Source organism: Lichenostomus cassidix, chromosome 5, assembly GCF_008360975.1.
Source record: "Lichenostomus cassidix isolate B80296 chromosome 5, HeHo_3.0, whole genome shotgun sequence".
In the NCBI taxonomy this organism is placed as follows: domain Eukaryota; kingdom Metazoa; phylum Chordata; class Aves; order Passeriformes; family Meliphagidae; genus Lichenostomus; species Lichenostomus cassidix.
The window spans coordinates 58,182,549-58,203,407 of NC_139486.1; the positions used below are offsets into that span (position 1 = coordinate 58,182,549).

Here is a 20,859-nt window from a genome sequence, read left to right on the forward strand (position 1 = left end):
TGTTCTTCTTTTTTTGTCCCTTTGAACATTAAGAGGTACAGGAAATAGAGAAAATGATGCTTAAAATGAGCAACAAGTCAGTGGTAGGAAGTGCAGTGATTATATAAAGTGATAGCAGAGTGCCTGCCCCATGCAGTTCTGGGTGTAAGGAGAGAAAGGCAGGAAAAGGAACATTTTTGCCATTTTGCAGCCTGGGACAAGACCTTTTGGTTTTTTTATTGTTATCCTGAATTTTCAAATGTGACTTATTTGATATTTTATCTCAATTATATTAATGTTTCCATTTTTTTTCATTTTTCCAGGTCTGGCAAAATGTCTCAGCAGAGAAAAAGAATTTCCACGTGGCCTTGAAAAAGGAAGAAAATCAAAGCACCCAGGAGTGTGATTCTCAAGATGTAAGATGAGCTCACCTGAAAAACAGGGTCTAATCTGGGTTGTATGAAAACATTAATGTTTTAGGGAACTACCAATGGGATTTTTCCTATTCAGGATGGTACTCATATTCTATCAGCCAGCTGTGCTCTGCACTGAAGTGCTGAGGAGCAAATGCGGTTAGCTGTCAATTTCTGCATGTATATTATCTGGGTTTCTATTAGAAACTACTTAACAGAACTGGTAGAGCTGTTGCAGGAAGAGCAGTGGTGGAAATTGTGTCATTTCTGTTTAACTATTTCAAGAACCCTTTTCCTTTTTTTCCTTTTCCTTTTCCTTCTCCTCTCCTCTCTCCTCTCCTCTCCTCTCCTCTCCTCTCCTCTCCTCTCCTCTCCTCTCCTCTCCTCTCCTCTCCTCTCCTCTCCCTCTCCTCTCCTCTCCTCTCCTCTCCTCTCCTCTCCTCTCCTCTCCTCTCCTCTCCTCTCCTCTCCTCGCTGAACTGTTGCCTGCACTATAATGAGAGGCAAAAACCTTATTTACACATCTTCATATTTATTACAAATTTATCTATTACTAATAATCAGGCCCAGCCTTCACTGCTGCTTCATTTAATGAAGCAGAACCTTTGGGGAGAGGTGAGAGATGACAGCATCATGGTTGGAAGGATGTGATTTTGCTCACTGCCAGCCTAGAAAAGCTGCAAGCTGCGTTTTTCTTATGGCAGCTCTGAGAGAAAGCTGAATTTGGTGCTTTTACTGAGGCAATGCACTCATTCAAACAGCATGGTGTGAGCTCTGAACAGAAATCTCAAATGCAGCTATTGTGGCTGTGATAATAAAGATACAAATAGAACAGGAAAAATACAGAAAAAAATGAATTAGAGCAATTTTCCTGAGAAAGTCTGCTCTGGCTGTTGAGGATTTTCTGCTCAATAGTCCAAAAGGTATAGTGCTGCTTTGACTAATTTGCAGGTGAAATATACCTATGGAATATTCAATAGATATTGGATATATTGTTATATCTCAAGATGTAACAAAGTCCTGTGGAGGTAAACTGGGTAGCCTGCTGTTATTGATCATGGCAGTGGGAAGAAAATTCTGGGAAAAAAACTCAGATAATTGAGTATTCAACAAATTGTAGAAAAAGTACAGACTATCCATTTATTACAGATATGTTATAAGTTTATTCAGTTGTAAATTACCTCCCTTCTGCCACATCCTCTACAGAACAAGGAGAAATTGCATATCCATGAGAATGCATCATTTGCTGTTGCACATTTCTTATCCTCTAAATGGAAAGGAAACTCCATTTTCTTAATCAAAACTGAAAGTGGAGAAGAAAAATATGTAAAATTATAAAGTTGGAGTGAACTCTGTTTAGGTTATGATTAGATTAGATTAGATTTGATTAGATGAACTAACTAGATGAGGTTAGTTATCTCTTGGAAAAGTTACGGAAGGTTTAATGAAATGTAGAATATTTTCAGTAGACACTGAGGTAATTTAGGCTAAATATTTGTGTAAAGAAGTTCAAACAGCTCTTTGTTACCTAAGTGAATACATCAAAAGAGAAAGAAAAAAAAACTGTTAACATATTTCAAAAATCAAAAGACTATTTAATTTCTGTATCAACTACTGCAGTGAAAGACACTTAAAATATTCACTTTTCCTTAAAATCAAGGTTTCAGATATTTTGATTAGTTCAGTGGTTGTTTTTTGTGCTTCTAGCAGCTAATATTTTAGCCATTTAGTTAGCCAGCATGGGGTGCTGCTTGCTATGAGGAATTTGTCCCTGCAGTGGCACATCCCCTGTACCCCCAGGGGAAGCAGATTACTGCAATTGGAGTTAAAAATGGTCCTGAGTTGAACTCTTCTTCAAGATTCAAGCTAAATTAAAATCCAGCTCTATTCCCTCCATTTGTCTAAGTAACATTTTCCAAGTGAAAAGAAATTAGGTTATCTGTATTATCTATTATAGCCTACATTGTTAGGCTACAATGGAATTCAGTTTTATATCATTTAATCTCACAATTATCATATTTTAGGCCCAATTCTATGTTTATGGGACTCACATTTCCCTTGAATTTAAAATCTTCAAGGTTTGCTAAGTCTGTATTTGACAAAACTTCCTGCATGGAGGAAAAAAGTAATAAAATCAATGAAATCATACCTTAGGGGTATTCAAATTAACTGTGCCCTGCTAGATAATGTTCCTTATTGTAAAATCAAGCAGGCAATGGTTTTCCCAGTTTTATCTTTCTTCTAAGCATGTTGCTGGTATAAATTCATTTTTCTACTGATAAAATGAGCATTATGTAATATTCATAGTTCCATTCTGTTCACATTAAATGAAAATCAATGTAGGACTCACACTGATACCCAACACACTGTGCTGTGGTGTCTGTTGGAGGAATGGCTTTGACAGCGAAGTTCCAAAAAATATTGTGAGGACAACCCTGTCTCCAAGAAAGGAAGGCCTGTTCTTATTTATCCCAATCAGAAACACAATTTTTTTGTAATTAAAAAACTTACTAAAACAGGGAGACATGTTCTCCCTGTACACATGAGACTTTTATATTTTTTTAAATTTTTTTCATATAAATATATATAAAAATTTGAGGCCATCATGGGAGAATAAAACATCCCACTTTGTCAGAATACTCTGATTTCACTTTAAATACCACGAAAGTAATGAAAATAATGAGAAAATGTTCTTGTGAATTGAAGGACTAATTAAAAGAAAGCAATAAATTTTCAAAGAAAATCAAAGCATCACATATGTTTTTCATAACAGTTCTAACTATTTTACAAATCTGAGGTACATCCTTGTGCCCCTTTCATCCCGTGGATTGCTCACAGTGGTGACTAAAGTAATTTTCCAGGTTGTTGATTAAGTTAAAACTATTTTCTTTATCTTATACACACTGTTCATCTGACATTGGGCTAGCAACATCATCACTATTGTGATTATTATTATTATTATTATTATTATGCCACATTGACACAGAGAGAGACAAGGAAGAATTCAAATTACTAGCCATGAGAACTGAACTAAAAATACTTCTCTCCATAATTAACCTTCACACATTGACATTGGAGATACCTACAGTTCTGAAAGAACTGCCAGGAATTTGTTTTCCCAAAGGACCATATTACTTCAGTGATACCAAGCTGCAATTTGCAGCTGTGAACATTAGCACTTGGAGAAAATTTGACATTTGGGAAGAGTTTTTAATGTATTTTTATCAGTACTTGGCTGTGTGTATTTTTTTTCTGAAGTTTTCACAGCTGCTTAACTCCCAATGAAGGGAGATTAAGGGTGGCTGGTTAAGAACATATGACAGGTTTTAATACAGCATTTTTAAAGAAAAATTAATCAAGATGTACTTAAAACTCTGTTGCTTAGAAACCTAATACTTCAGAAATACTTTCTCAGAACTTGACAAAGATCCTTTTATTGGGTCTCTGATAAATAAAGTGTGATTTATATTTTGGAAGAATTAGGGTGGTAAAGACTAACTAGAGAAGAACATGCAATATTACAGATATTAAGGCGAAAAATAAAGCAAAATTGTTAGTTACTGGTTCCAATTGGCATTTTTAAGTCTGTATAGTTACGTATCTCTGGCTTAAATTTGTGGGTTTTCTGCAATTTTCTTTTTATGGGGTTAATGCCTGTTCACAGTAATTAATGTAGTTTAAATTAGAACAAATACAAATGAAGATTTATTGACACATGAGATACAGACTAGCAAATTTGGAAATTTGATACTAATGATATTTATCTGTAATGCAATTTCACATGTGACCAGTAACAGCCAGAAGTAGGTTGGATAACCTGTGATACATAATCTGAAATTCATCAAAAACAAACAAACAAGAAAACCCTTCAATTTTATTGTGAAGGTTTCCATTATTTAGATTATTTTTACTTTATTAGAGGCATCTTGTCAAGACTATTTTTTCTTAGCCTTATCCAGAGATGTTTTCCTATTCTCTGGTTCCTGTGCAGAACCAGAGTTCTGCAGAGCTCTTTCTCCCCTGTATCCTTTCCCTTGTCTGTCTTCCCAAAAGCTTTTGGCATTTTGGTTTTTACACCACAATTTACTCTGTTCCCTTTCCATACCAAATAATTCTTATGCGTCTAACACATAATTTAAAACCACCTATTTGGTATTGCTAAAACATTGAAGAATTTATAAAATAATCCTTTCCTCTCAGTCCTCACCTTAGATTTTTTGCTCTTTGTCCTGGTCGAACCTTCTCTGATAAACACAAGTGATAGTGCTTTTATTTGCTGCCTTAATTTCCTGCAGTAAACAAACACTACTTGTTCATTAATCACTCAGTGACAGACGACATTGAGGATTGGAGCCAAACTTGCACATGTTTCCAAGCAACCACAGTATATTCATTTGCTTAAAGCAGTTTCCATTGCAGAGCTTTGCTCACATTGTAGTCTCTGATTGTTTTCCAAGGGGAGTGAAAAGAGAAAAAAAGTAACTATTGATATTAAAAAATTTCAAACTAATAAAATACTTAAAGTAAATTTAGTTCTGTAAATGAAGACTATGAAGGTCATAAGAAGTTACAACATCTGAGTTTAACCATCTGTGATCTAAAACAGAAGGATGTGAAAAATTGAAAAATTTCACCTATTTCTTGCTCTGAGCCTTTCTTCTAAACAGTGAGGGTTAAAACAGCTTCCAGTACAGATCTGTGAAAAATTCACGAACAAATCTGATCAAACGTGAATTTGAATAAACTGTGAACCTATCTTGGCTAATGGCAACTAAGATAACTAGTTTGTCAGTTGACCTAATTGTCCTTTTCTCCCACATCTGATTTATTTTCTGCAGAACTAACTCAGTACTTCCTCCCCCATCACCCTACTCTACAAACATCCTCCACATCTGCTGTTCTTGCCCTCTGAAGCCAAAAGGAGCAGTGATGCAAAGGAAAACCAAAACTTCAATGTTTGGTCATCTAAATCTGCAGGATGCTGTTTAGCTGCAGCAGAATTATTTTCTAGCTGCAAAAGCTGTTGTAATATCACTTATTTACACTTGATTTCCTGTCCACTTGGGATTTGGTTATTTGACCTTAAATTGTGATGATTTTTTGACCATAAAGCCAGATCTTACTTGCTGAGTTGATGCAGTGGAAAACCCTCTAGTTACACTGTTCAACTGCCTGGAGATAAAGTTGAGTATTTGAAAAGCCAGCAGACCTGCTGAGTTCTAACTGGCTCGTTGAAAATTCTTTTTAAATGAAGCTGCACACTCTGTTTATCCACCTTTGTCATTTATACAGCTGTGAAGCTCTCCAGCTTTGCAGTGCTATTTACCAGGAGAACTGGACACCATAACTTCTGAAATTTTGTGTACAGTGCTGACCAAGCTGCAGATTTTATAACCCAAACTTCTGAACTGACAAAAAGACAAAAACAACACAGAATTTCAAGGCATTTCCCCCATCTCAATTTTTCTGTCATGTTAAATTTCTCACTTACTGCTCTGGATTTTTTTTTCATTTCACAAAATTTATTGTTTAAAGCTAAATGCACTTCTATGAAAATTTGATTTTACAAACAGAAACAGATCATTAATGTGTTTCCTAAAGTTTATGTAGACCAAGTAACAAGTGTTCAACATCACTAAATTTGTTTTTTTTCCTCTGCCATATAGAAGAAAATCATAATAGAACTTCTGTTGTGCTTAGTCATAAAAATTGTCAACATTGGCCAAACTAAATTTTAAAGAGATGTTCAGAAACTATGCAATTTGGAAACAGTGACTGTGAAAACAATGAAATAGTCTGGCCAACTATCAAACACACTGGAATAAATGATTTTTTTCCTAAAATCCCACTTTGGAAAAGGTTTTGCTTTCATACTTAGAATTCTCACCGCTCTGTTTTAGACTTTTTAATGTTGAGTTTTCAACTGTTAGATCTTTCTTGATGTTTTATGACAAAAATACTGTATATGTAACTTACTGAATATGTTTGTCTTACAAATGTGCCCATTATTGCAAAATATAGGGCAGATGTTCCAAACATACCACCCAGAAAACTTAATGGTGAAGTAAATAATTCCTCCACGCAGAAGATATAAAGATTATTCTGTAAAATTAGTTTGTTCATGGGTGAAATGTTGAGATCTGTCACTAGTAGTTAAATACAATTTATAAAATTACTATATTTTTTTATTAAAATGAATTAAGGAAAGAGAAGAGGCAGGGCTCTAAACAGCAGAGAAATCTATCTTTCTATTTTATTTCACTGCTCTGAGTCATAAAACTCCTTCAAGGATTAATCATCATTCACTGGACAAAGCCTGGCAAGTGTTGAAGGTTTGCTTCCTGAATCTAGACAAAAGTGGATTGCTTGTGTGGGCACATGCAAATGAAACAAGGATTAAGTAGAACTGAATGAGAAGTCTTTAGGAACTGAGGAAAATATCTCTGGCAGGTTCTCTTCATCTCTGATGAAGATGAAGTGTCACCTAGAAATGTGACAGTTTCAGTTAAAGCTTTGAGAAATGTTCAGCTCAGCTTAGGATGAGGAAAGCAATGAAATATCCTGAATTCTCTTCCCAACCTGGTGAAGATTTTGACCAATGAACAGAGTAAATACTAATTGGATCTCCAGAACATTAGGAACTGTGCTTCTGAATGAGATCAGGATTTTTATGATCAGGAGTTTGTCTGCCATCCCTGCTCCCTTTGAAACAGCCAACCTCAGGCTCCCTAAAAAGAAAACAACACAGGAAATAGTTAGGGATAAAAGACCTGTTTTGTTCTGAACGCCAATGGCAGGAAATGAACTTCAGCAATGAAGTTGGAATCTCAGAAATTAAGTTAGTTTTTTTTTCTTTTGTTGTGCTGTCAGTTTCATAAATGCAGAAGAATATTTTTTAATAATCTTGCAAGAAAAGTTCATGAGAAAGACATTTAGCCTTTCACCATGCTAACAGTAAGTTGCATTTTTAAAAATGCTGAGATATATTAGTCACCCAGAGTTTTTCAGCTAGATCAAAGCAGGGTGTGCTGAATTTTCTCCTCCTCCCTTTATATCTTCTGAGGTATTTTGTCTTGCCTGGCTTCATTCAGTTCTTGGTCACCTGGCTTCATTTAGCTCTTGGTGATGGAGATTTTTCTTCCCTAAAAAATCATCATCATCATCATTATTATTATTATTATTATTATGTCACATTAACACAGAGAGAGACAAGGAAATATTCAAATTATTAGCTGTGAGAACTGAACTAAAAATGTCTCTCTCCATAATTAACCTTCACACATTGACATTAGAGATACCTACAGTTCTGCAAGATTTTTTTCCCCTAAAAAAATTTTTAGTATGTAGCTTAAGAGCCTGCTTAAACTTCTCTGGAAGCACTAAGAGGAGCAGGCAAAAAATAATTTCATATTTATTCTGAATTTTTAATCATTACCCCTGCATTAAAAGGTGAGGCTGCATTGCTTGCAGAGATGCCTGTGTCTTGTTCAAATCTCCAGGGGGTGAGAGAGAGGCAGAGCCTCTTCCCTGCCCTCCCCTGCAGCCAGCACAGGTTTAAAACTTACCTGAGACCAGCAGAGATCATGTGCAGCCTGAACTCAGAGAGCTTTCTGCCCAACAGCAGGGGAAACAGTCCATATTGGCAAATGTCATTTCACCAATGTTGCACTTGGTGGGAAAACTTGAACATCCTTGAAGTATTCCTGAAAATATTTTAAATTAAATATTTTAAATTACAACCTGCTGTGTTATGATGGTACAAGAGGATTTAATGGAGCTGTATTAACAGGACTGACTTGAGACCAGGTTTTTTACTTTCTAAATATTTTCTCCAAAGATGCTTTTACTCTTTTGTTAGCACTTTATGAACATTTCTGTAATAATCTTTCAAACAAAAGTTCACTCTTTGGGAGAAAAGCAATTGATCTTTCCCTGACAGAAATGGAGAAAGCTGCTTTTCTCCCAGCTGTGTGTATCTCTGTGCAAGTATCTGCTGAGGAACATTTTTTCAGCTTTTACTCAACTTTTCCTGTTGAGTAATGATGTTGCAAGGTACAGGAATTCCTGCCCTTGTGGGAGGAGCACAGAGTTCCTCCCTGACATGTGTCCCTGAAATATTGAAATCTTGATTCAAAGCCTGGCATGATCCCTGAATCTCTTCCTGCAGGTACTTCTAAAAGCTTATCTCCATAAAATAAAATAGAAAAAAGCAACCCACCCTGACAACATTTCAACACCGTTATTTTCCAAAAGCAATTCTTTTTGCTTTTTGATAGTTTCTGCCATGTCAAGCTCTCCTTCTGTCCTTTTGTAATTAGTGTAGCTCTCACAGGAGGGAATCTGACAGAAAGAGAGTCACACAGACAAACCAACAAAACAATCCACTCCTTGGCACTGAGGGAATTAGCAGCAATAACAGAAGTTTAATATTTTACCTTTTTTAGCTGTCACCTAAGGTTGTGAAAGGTATTCATTGGGTTTAAATTTCTCCATTGGTCTCTAGCTGAGGGACAGGAAGATATATGTATTGTGTGTATTTGCTTGTTTCTGTATTTATATATGCACAGATATATACAAAAGCATGGAAATACTCACATAGGTGTGTATATATATATATGTGTATATATGTATGTGTTTTTATATATATATATATATGCCTGAGGTCATATATAATATATGATGCATCTATATATCTATATCTATATATCTATATCTATATATCTATATCTATATCTGAACTATGTTGGTGAAATAGATGACCTGATTTCATTTTTAGTATATACAGTCAAAGCAAATTCTGGATATGTAAATGATCTTATATTTAATTAATATTACTTCTGTCCTCTTCATTACACAGCTTGCAATCCTGTTCATTATTTGACCTATAATAACTTTTGTCCCCAAGCTGCTCACCCAGAAGTCACCCAAAACCTCATTTTTTCTGAACATGATTCAGCTGGAAATATTTTTTTAATCTAAATTGATAATAAATAATTTAAATGGAAGTTTTGCCAGGACCACACTTCTAAGGTTTTGAAGTACGAAAAGTCTACTAAAAATTGCTACTCTGTCATCTGACTTTTTAGTCTTTGTATAGAACATGAACCACATGTTTTTCTTTGATGTTTTGTTTGATTTTTGTCATAAAAGGAGTAGATGCATCATCAATGGACTTTAATCAATACTGCCTTGATTACTCCCTATATTAATCCAACTTCTACTTGCTATTCTCTAGAGTGGGCAAATATGAAAAAGAGTTTCCCACATCAATCAATCTGCATCTTCTCAGAGGTTCACTTCAGCAGCTTAAACATTACTAAACCCCCGAAATGTTAAGTTGGAAAGAGTCTTGGTGACTTAAATCTGTGAAAACCCCATCATTTTCACTCAATTTAAATGTATCAGTTTTAATAGCAAAGCAAGTAGAGAAATTCCAATGGGAAATCATTTTAGAGTAACGGCCAAATATTATCAATATTTTATTGTATTTCATGTTTCAACTTCTTTTCCTATGGCATCATTAATCCTACTCCTGAAGGGACTTAAATAACAGTACAGTAGAAATTTCAGTACTCGGTAATTAGTTTTATTTATGGTTTGCAACTCTGCTTTCCCAGATATTGAAAAGCATATTGGCAAAGAATATAACATTATTCCTGGAATAAAATTCATGTAACACAATTTTCTGTACCTTGAGGGTCATCTGACTTCCCCATTCAGTGACTTTCTATTCCCATTCAGGGATTCTTGTGCCTAAGAAATCTAGAGTTTAGTCAAGAGAATACCAATACAAAAGTTCTAACTGTAATGCTGATTTTCCACTGCTTGTTAGTATTTCCCCACCCATAAAAGACACTTCTAATTACTTTTCTGTTCCCTAGGACCACTTGTAGGAGTAAACTACACTATTGGTGGTGAGATTTACATGAGGAAAAAAAGCTGGATAAGCATTAAGTTGTTAAACTTGCTGCTGCAAGACTATATTTTTAAAGATTATTGCAGAGATGATGGGAGTCTGGGATAAGCTTAGCTATGAAAACTTTGTTCCATTTCATCAACTAGGCTTAAAAGAAGACCCAGTGTTGTTATTTTTTTTTGGTTTGTTGGGGATTTTTATTATTCCTTTCTTTAGGAAAACTATGAATATTTTAGGAAAAAATCTGAAGCAGTTCTCTCTGACATTTGTATCGACAGGTTGCCAAGACATGTTTGGGGAATCGTAATGATTCAGCATCTCCTTTGAAGGCAGCAGAAACAGAGACAAGCATTCAGGTATTCCCTTTCAGAGTAATTGCTGGGGTTTTGCTAAAAGGTCTGGTGAAACACACAATTACTATTTATTTATTTAGATTTACTTACACATTCTTCACAAAGTTCTGTCTCAGAAGAGTACTTAGCTCAGACTTTGCATCTGAACGGAATTCCTCTGTTCAAAATGCTTTCTGGATGGTGACAATTTGCAAAACTACTGAATATTTGACAAACTAATACTCAAATGACTTACTACTCAAATGTCTTTTTTGGATAGTGTGATGTATTTAGCCCTGGAAGCAGGAGAAGGGAGAGATTTCCAAAATAATTACATATCTGCAATTATATGAAGCTGTATGCAGCATCAGACTTGTTTGGTTTTGCACTGTAAAGGTTGTTAAATCTGCTTCATTTAATAGAGATCAGAACACTTTTCTAGGCACAGTTGGCAAATATCATATTCTGCTGCAGCAGTTTATGACTGGTACATCAGTTTAATAGAAATACAGCTCTATGTGCACCATTGCCATGGATTTTTAACATACTTTTTAATTTTGCTTTTGTATATATGCATTCTATACACAGTGTTTACACTGATGCTGTTTTCACCTCCACAGAAGTTGCACAGCCCTCCATGGACTAAACCTGAAGATAAAAAGTCACCGGAAAAAAAAGAGAAAAAATACGAAGATAAAAAATCACCGGAAAAAAAAGAGAAAAAATATGGAGAATCGCTTACCACACAAGAAAAAAAACTCTAAATGCTACTAATCCACACTGAAAAATGCCAATCACTTGTTTCCATCCTCATATTCTGTTAGCTCAAAGGCATGAAATATCCCAAGTTTCTAAAGCATGCATTTTTCACTATTTTATGAATGTTTGTAAACTAGTCTAGAATAGACCAACTAGTACTTTCCAGCAATAATCCAAAATGGATGTTTGAAGAAATGCTTTGTAATGCAGTCCAGTTTTTGAACTCTTGTTCTACCTTATCAGTGATTGCATACTATAAATTACCTTCTTTGTAAACAACAGTCATTCTCAAGTATTTTCTCAGTCTGTTCTATTTCATGTAACTTTATGGCAGACTAGGTTTTTAAATTAAGATTAAGGGGCAGTCAGTGTGTTTGGGGGGGGAAATATCTGTGTAACCATATTTGAAGTACAATTCCTAAGTGCAACTGTAAAAAGGGAACTGGGAGTGGGGGTTCATGTATACTCACCTTTCAGTAATTCCATTTCCAATCTACTTACACAATAAAAGATGTTTATTTTGTTCTTTTTTTTTTCTCACTGCTATCTTAACTAGTCCATTTTTGAACAGCGAAGACCTGACAGAATTGGTGTTTAAGGGATGGAGATTGAGAGGATCATTACTTTGGGGGATTCTAGCAAAAATATTTGCAGGTGGTACTGAGTTCCAGTTTCATAGCTTGGATGGCAACCATGGGAAATCAGTTTCATCCCTTATATTTGTGCTGATCTCAACAGGATAAAATGCACTTTAAAGGGTAAAGCCCTATTTTTTCCACTACAGTTGGCCTTTGATCACTCCAGCAGAGAGGAGCAGATTGGTTGGAGTAAACTCTGTCACTCGAGGATTCTTTCAGTTTCTCCTTGATTGCACACTCTATGATAAGAAAGCAGAAAGGAAGGGAGGGGAAGGAAGAGAGAAAGTTTTTGCTTGTTGCTGTGTGTGTCATTACTGGTCTAATTTAAGAATTATGTGCCATATCTTGTTGAGATGCAAATCTTTCAAGAGCAGTAGGAAGAGAGAATTGTCTGATGCAATGCTGTGCTTTCCTCTTGCAAGAAGTGTTTTAAGCAGTTGTAACTTCTAAACTCCCACCTTTGTCCTAAGGCACACAGCAGCACAGTTTTGACTGGATTTAAATTAATTTGACATTAATTTACTTTTTCTTGCTTTGCATCAGTTTCAAAGCAAAAACAGACAAATCTTTTATTTCACTTAGTGACACTCCAGTCATGGGATTCATCCTACTGAGTTCCAGTGATGCAACAAGGTCATAATTTTCCAGCAGCACAGTGGCTTCCAGCTCCTCCTGGTTGTATTGGTGTAAATGCACTCAGCTGGTCTGTCAGCCATGGTGCCTTCCTAGAGAAACATCCCTTTTCTTCTTTTGACATCATTTTCTGGTGTTTCCTGTTGGCTTTTATTACCTTAGGAGTTTCCAGCTTGTTCCCTAAGACTGCAAGTGCATTCCAGTGTGGCTCACTAAGTTTAGCAGTATAAAATATTTCTTTTTACAATTAGAATCTTTCAAAAGATTCTCTGCTGTTTTGTACTTGCAATCTGTTGGAGGGTGCAAGCAAGTAAATTTAGATTTATTTATACTTGATGCTGTAGTCATGCTCCCCTTTTGATAAAATAACTGAGAAGAAAATGAGAGGTGTGCTCTTGTGCCAATGCTTTGGCCTGTTAATGAGAAGGGAATTAAGCTCCTTGTCAGTTGTTTTATTTTCTTCTCCCCTAATCTCTCAGTCTTCATCTCCTTTCTTTCTTTTCCTGAATAGCTAACTATGAAACTTTATCTTTCAACTCACCTTCGCTTCTCCTTCCTCTTCTCCTTTATCAGTACTTCTGGCTTCTTCATGTCATTGAAACTTACAAAAGTAGTTTTACTGGAAGAACACAATTGAATTGAAGAACACTTCGCTCTGAAATGTCAGAACTTAAAATACACGTTAAGGGTTGATTCACTGGAAATCAGTAAATCCCCTACCTACATGTGTTTGCAGTTTATGTTTGTTGTGGTTTCAACTCAGCTGGAAATTAAACTCCACTCAACCATTTCCCCTACCCCCTTTGTTGAGAGAATGACAAAAACCAGAGTTTCTGAGTTGAGATAAGAACGATTTAGTTGAAAACAGCAATGGCACAAAAAATTAACAACAATATTAACAACCAAAGCATACAAAAGAGAGGCTGATTTGCATATAAAAGGTGCTGACCCCTCCAACACAGCTCTGCTGAGATAAAGACAGAAAGGCAGACACTACTGCAGCCAGTACCATGTGGCCTCCTGAGACAGAGGAGAAAAGGACGGATGTCACCACAACCAGCATTTCCCTTCCCTGAACCTGAGGCAGCGATAACCAATGACACAAATCCTCCAAACTGGATTGTCTGTGCCACACTGCTCTGGGACTTTCCACACCAACCACTCCTCTCCAAGGGGATCCCTCTGAGACCAGCACAGGCAGCTGGTTGGGCTCTGCAGTGCTTGGCTCAGCTGGGCCCAGCCAGGCTTGGCTCAGCACAGCTCCTTTCACCCAGAAAAAGGAGCAAAATGGCACTGCTTCTGCTGTGCATTCACCTTTTCTTCTCCCTGAAGCCACACCTCCAGCAATGCTGTGATTCCACACCCACATGGCTCTCTAGGCTCTGCCCTCCACTTGGCAACCACGAGAAAACTTTGCTGAAGGCAGTAGTTTGTGTCTTCAGGACAGGTATGAATTTCATCATTGACAGAAGAAGGTATCCTAATAGAGCAAGATATTTCCATGTGCCCTATCCCTGGAAGTCTTCAAGGCCAAGCTGGATGGGTTTTGAGCAGCCTGGTCGAGCAGAAGGTGTCCCTGCCCATGGCAGAGTCTTTAAGGTCCCTTCCAGCTGGCTCACAGTGTTGAGTGTCTCACATACTGGGTATTACAGCCATGCTATAGCATAGTCCTACTGCTCATTGGTAGTGTGTGTGTGTGTAAGCAGAGGAGAGAGAATTGTTTGGAAATCTTTTAGTGTTTGGGAGCTTCCCAGATTCAGGTCTGAGCTGCTGCTATCAGATCTTGCAGTTAGAAGTGTGGAAATCTGCTAAAAATTTTGCTACTCCACTACAAGTCCGATGAGGCCACCTAGAGCTGAGAGCCTGCCATCACCTTGTGGTTAAATCTCACATCCTTGGCTGCTTCTGTGTGGAAGGCTCCTTAAATTTGGCCATGGTTCAGACACCAGTTGTCACTGGGTTCAATTTACATGTGGGTGTGAACAAGCCTTGGGTGGGACAGAACACCCACCCATCCCTACTGTTTTCAGCCCTGCAGAGTGTGAGAAGGACAGGGCTCTCTTTCCCCTTCCTCCTGCTCCTAATTCCCTGGCTACTCATTCCTTTCAGAAGCAGATCGCAGGCTTTTGGTGGGTCCTTGGCTTTTATCAGGTGGCTTGCAGTCATGTCTCATCCAGGCTGACTTCAGCTCAGCCAAGCTGTTTAAAGGCTGACAGCAAAGTACCCCTGATTTAGGGTGAGCTAGAATTTACTAATTTAAGAGAACTAGAAGCTGGATAATAATAGTAATAATTTTTGAACTGATTTAGAAGGCCACAGATTGGATAATGATTTACTAAGATTTGCTCGCCGAAGACAATTTATTATTCACTTAATGATTTTGTGCCTACCTAGTATCGGGGAGGATAGAGAGAAGAGAGACAAATAATTGAGAAAAACTACTGAGTGTGACTGAACATTGATGTAGCATGGGCCGGGAGGGCTGCACAGGGCGGCTCCCGCCCGGACCGGGATCCCGGGTCCATGTAATCCCACCAGATCTGGGGCGCCCGGCCCCCGAGGTTCCGCAGCATGGCGTCAGTCTCCAAACCACATCAATTCAGCAGGAATATCGTGATGCTAAGAAAAGAACTGGACTCCATCTCTGTTCTGGCAGGGAGGTTATTTGGAGTAACGGGGAAAAGGAGGTTGCAGGGGAGGAGAAAGGGGGGGAGGAAAGGCTTGGACAGGATAAGGGCTGCCAGCCCAGAGATGCAGAGACCTCGAGCTGATCCGGATATCAACTTATAAAGGGAAAGGAAGGGGGAGGAACTATCTCCCCCAGAGCCAGTCCCGGGGAGTCTGAAGGGAAGACAGGCATAGGGAACCCACCAATAGATTTCGGGTACAGCAGAATGCATATTTCAAAATGAACCAATGGTACACCGAGTGGGGAAACAAAGAGAGCACATGGAATCCTAAAACCCCACATTGCTCAAGAACATCCTGCTCTCGGACCCCAGAACTGGTACAAGTTAGTTCTAAGGCTTGGACTTGGACCAAGAGCCAAGGGAGCATGCGCAAGGGAACAGGGTGAAGAGTTCATCCTGAGGAAGACTACTGAATTTACCCTCATTAATTATTTGGGACTCTCACCCACAATTAATCCATGACACTGCGCTTGTGCCAACATATTTAAATGAACTTTGAACTCATTATAATACGAAACAGGGATAGGTAAGGAATATTTATACGGGCTTTGTCTAACTTTATGGATATGTAATTTGTAACCTGATATAAACCTAGTGAAGTGCTGCTGAGGTGTGCATGCCTTTGGAGGGGCTACCGCCCATGCACCCCAGCTGGAATAAACACATACCTACTTCATAACTATCAGAGTTGTGGAGTCAGTTCTGTGCCTCACCCCCAGAAAGCAGCTGTAGCGATGCCATGGTGCTGCACAAGCAGTTTTTAAATGTGAAAGCACTACCAAATATTTCTGCCAGCAGCAACAGCAACACAGAAAAAGTTGGTTCAAAAGCAGGCTGCGAATTGCATGTGGTAAGGGCTTTGAGAGCTCTCACAGACAAGAAGGGAAAAGATTAAGGGACAGCAATAAGGAAAAAATTGCCGGTAAAAGGATACAGAAAGCCATTTCTGACTTGGAATATAGATGGTGATTAAAATGAGGACCAAAGTGATGCTGGTGGGATCATTGCAGCTTCTGTTGGCAAAAAAACCCCAAAAAATAAGTAGAACTTTAAAAAAAAATGAGACTTTCATAGATTTATTATGCTATCATGAGTCTGGTCAGAACAATATGGAGTAAGTAAGACACCAGCAAACTCATGAAATCTGTGTCTTAGATGGAAGAAAAATAGATTTGACAAAAGCACTATGTTCAAGACTTACAGTTCTGCACATCACACCTGAATCAAAAATAAAGCCACAAGAAGTGAAAAATTCCATTTCAAAGCCAGATTTCCAATTTAACCATCTGAATACTCATATTTCAAGTACTTGTATCGCAAAGGAGCACAATGATGTGAATGAAAATCCAGGAAATACTTGTATTAATGTGCAACACAAGTTACCCCAGAAGCTGGAAGAAAACAAGGAGATTTGTATCTGTAATAACTATTTATTCCACAGCATCACACTGACAGATGAGCAAGAAGGACCTAAATCTGCTTTAAATAGTCAGCTGGAAGTTGAAAGTAAGGATCTGAAATAAGAGAACCTATGAAAGAAAAATGCTTTATGAGGTGGACCTCTGGAAAAAGTGGAACATAAAAAGGAGGGAGGGAAAGGTTTTCTCCTGGGAGTTAAGTCAACAAAGTAATAATCTTGTATAATAATCTTGTGTAAAGGACAAGATGATGCAATGCTGAATACCAAAATGCATGAGAAAGAATGTAGACTGCTTGATATATACAGTAATGTTCCCGATATTTCCAGTATTGGACAAATCTCAGCTGGACTCCTGTGGCATTGCAGTTCAAGAGGATGTGGACCAGTTGGAAAAAGAGCAAAGAGCAGCACTGAGAGTAATTAGAGGTTTCAGATTTGACGAAGGAGGTAAGAGCTAATCAAGTGACGTTGTTCATCTTTTAGAAGAGAATTTCTGACCACATCCCTCGGCAGTTTCTCACCTCTCCAAATACTAAGACATCTGTTCACAATATCACTTTTCCAAACATGAACAGTAACACCTCTGTTAGTAAAGAGCTTCAATGTCTGTGCTCTCCTTCTCAATGCAAAGCCCCACTTAAAGGTGGTGGTGCTGGGCTTATTTTCCTTTGGTTTGCTGTTTTTGAGGTTTTTTTGGTTTTGTTGTCTCTTTTTTTTTTTTTGTGGTTTGCTTTTTTCCTTTTCAATTTTTTAAAAATTTTTATTATTCCATTTTTCTCACCTGTTCAAATGAGTCATTTAGCGCTAGAAAATGTCTCGGAAAATGCGACTTAAACTGCATCTTTCAATATGCCAATTTCAGCGTAGAAAAAGAGAATCTTGACACACTTAATCTTCTTGAAAACCAAGAAGACAAGAAACTCATATCCTTGAATTTAGAGAGTGATTTTTATATATATATTTTTAAGCTAAAGAAGTTCTTTCCCCCAAATATTCATCCCAGAAATACTTCATGGGGGAATCAGGTAATTGTTACTTGTTCAGAGAACTTTAAGTAAAAACACTGAGGCAATTTTAATGAGTTTACTGCTGAATATATATGGTTCTGTTGTCTATATTTTGCATACTAATCACCAAGGAAATTTTTTTGTATTGTGAAAAACAAGGTTATTAAAATTAATTTCACGGGAATTCTGCTTTATTATAACAATTGTTTGAATGATCTTTAGCCAACCAGGAAACATTGTAAATTTTAATAAAGTTTTATTTAACACTATCATGTTTGTTTCTTCTCAGTATAATTTTTCCAACAGATAATATATATGGATAAATATAAAAATATTTACACTGTGTCTGTATATAGCCATTCAGGTGTATGAGCAAACCTAATTTAAATTTATGCAAGAGTTCTACTAAATAATAAACACTTGAAAATTGCAATGCATAATTATTACTGCCCAGGTAAAAATATAATAAATTTTATTGAGAGGTACTGAGCAGGACATTCTATGCTGTAGTAACCTCACAGAGTTTTGTACCCTGATGATTGCTATGTACAATATAAGTAACACTTATCAGTGTAGCAATGCTCTGATTGCTATGTCTTTTTGTGATTATAAAGTTACTTAAAGATAGGAGTGGTTGCAAAGATCCAAATGGCACCTCAGGGTTAAGCTCTGAACAGACATTTTAGCTGCAAGTCTGAACCTATTTAAGCCTCTACTAATTTTTTTTAACACATGCAATACATTCAGCAGAGAGCTCCAATGAAAGGAAGCACAAGAATACAAAACTGTTGATGAAGGCAGTTATTGATGGCTGTTATTTGATGCCAACATGATTTTCCAGCCCTCTTCAATCCCAAGTGTCAGGGAACATTGAGCACTAGACTGTCTCAACAAACACTCATGAAGATGCCTTTGCCCAGACAAGGCTGTGCTATTCACACACCCTTTGGGGAATTACTTGAAAATATATTCATCCTGGAGACTAGAAGTTTTTATGAACCTTGGAAAGCAAAAGCTGAAACTCCTGGTATTGCCAGCAAGATCCTTGGAGTAGGGACAGTCTCAGTTTTGCTTCTAGTGCTAAAACTAGTGCTTCTGTTGTGCTAAATGGTGTGTTAAAGGACAAGCTTCTCTGTTTCCTGAAAACATTTTCAGGGCAATGAATGCCCTCCAGTGGCAGAAAATAGAGTTGGAGCCATTAATTTCCCATAGTTGCTCTGGAATTGGTGTACATGGCTCAAGTGTATTATGAACACTTCTAGAACACATAAATGTATAAAAAGACAAATAATATTATTAGCAGTTCAAGGGAAGAAGAAACCCCGTAGTTAAAGAAAAACATATTTTTCTGCTTTCTTCAGATTGGTTTCCAAAGACAATTCCCAACTTGATCCAAATTATATTTTGCTGTTGAGGGTGTTACATTAAAAGTCATAAGCAAAGCTGTTCATCACAGGATGCTCTAAGAAAGCTGATTTCACGTTTACAGGCTGCAGCTGGAAGTGAAGTTTTCAGCTTTCAGCTGAAAAGATTTAAGTTTTCAGCCATCAGCCCTGGTCAGGCCAGACTGGGTGAAGTAAAATTAGAAAAAACCAGGAATCTTTGCTTTGTTTGCTTCCAACAATGCTAAACTAAGGGCTTTTCCTCTAGCATCCACCTCCCAGGCAGAGGGATGTCCTCTCACAGAGGTACCCATTGCTGGGACAGCAGCAGAAAGTACTGCAGAATTCCTTAAATATCCTGTGTGCTTGTATTCTCTGCAATGGGAGAACTGGGATCAGTGAAATCTAAACAAGGTTTAGTGAGTACTTATTTGGATATCTAGCCAGCCTGGGGGTTGTGCTGGGACCCTCATGCCAGAGGTCATGTTGACCCAGAAAGGAACTGGAATAGATCCCAACTCTTCTGCATCCAGCTCTCTGGTTATTAATCCAAATTAATAGGGCAGCTGCAGCCATGTTGTTTTGAAGACAGGATTTTCCATTCCTAGTTTAATGTCTGTGCTTAACACTGTGATGTTTTGGGTGTTTCTCCTGCCCTTTACTGAGCAGTGCTGTGCTCCTTGCACAAGTCCTTGGGTCAGTGTCTGTAGGCAAGGGTATGAGAGGGATCTTGAGTGGTGAGAGGAGGCCACTTGCTGTTTCAGACCTTCCTTATCCCTAATATTTTTTATATTTTATTTTAACAGTCTGAAACATGCCCTGGAAAGGAAAGGAATCCATGAGCTCATGGCCCTTCTATGTTCAACAGCCCTATTTGAGGGAGCACTTTTCCCCCTAGGAGAGGAGCAGCAAGGTATGTGTTTATGAGCAACCATGGCTGTGCATGGCAGCAGAAACTGTGAGCTCATCCCATCTCTCCTTTCTTAAACAAGACCCTAAAAGCACTGCCAAAATCACTCACTTGAAAACACAGAATGCAGCTCCTTGGCCTCATAAAGGCTGACTGGAGCTATGCCTCTGTCCAAAACACTTTCAGATTTATATGCTGTGTGGGCTAAATGAAAATACTTGGAAGGAAAAAGGAGGCTTTCAAGGATTATTGATTCTTCACCTTATTCTGGACAAATAAACCTATGGGTAAAGAGAATAGAAGTGTGTTTACTCAGATGACACATTTGCTCTGACAGGGAGAGGTAGCTGCAGAGCCACACTCCTATTTGCTCTCTAATCTCCAGGAGATCTTGGCTGCAGCTCACACCCATCAGTCAGCCCAAAACCCCAACAAACACTCCTCCCAGCCATCAGAGCAGAGAGCAAATTGCTGAGGGAGCTCCAAGTGTAGGTGCTGCAGGGCTGCAAAGGGAGGTTTATTAATTTAAGAGCACACTGCCACCACTCACCAACCCAACCTCCCTATAATTCGTGCTCAGGAATTATCTCAAGGGGAAATCTGTACTCCTACCCATATTTAGGCTGAGACAGGCATGGAGCAAGCTTCCTTCATTTCCCTCAAAATGTAGGGAAGAATAAAGCTCTCTAACACTGTAATTTCAGTATTAGAAAGCAGCTAACTCAGCCAGCTCATATCTCACAAAACACCCTAAAAGCAGCTCCTAATCCCTAAAAGCAG

General features: G+C 37.9%; 1 protein-coding gene across 1 annotated transcript in view; it reads left to right on the forward strand.

The window, feature by feature from the left end:
- LUZP2 (leucine zipper protein 2) overlaps positions 1-11,929 on the forward strand; it is a 125,983-nt gene extending 114,054 nt beyond the window's left edge. Inside the window, exons 10-12 of the mRNA XM_085063262.1 lie at positions 303-395; positions 10,587-10,664; positions 11,261-11,929. Coding sequence (XP_084919388.1) covers positions 303-395; positions 10,587-10,664; positions 11,261-11,404 — 315 coding nt within the window. The 3' untranslated portion in view covers positions 11,405-11,929. The remainder of the gene's footprint in view (positions 1-302; positions 396-10,586; positions 10,665-11,260) is intronic.
- Positions 11,930-20,859: the final 8,930 nt, after the last annotated feature.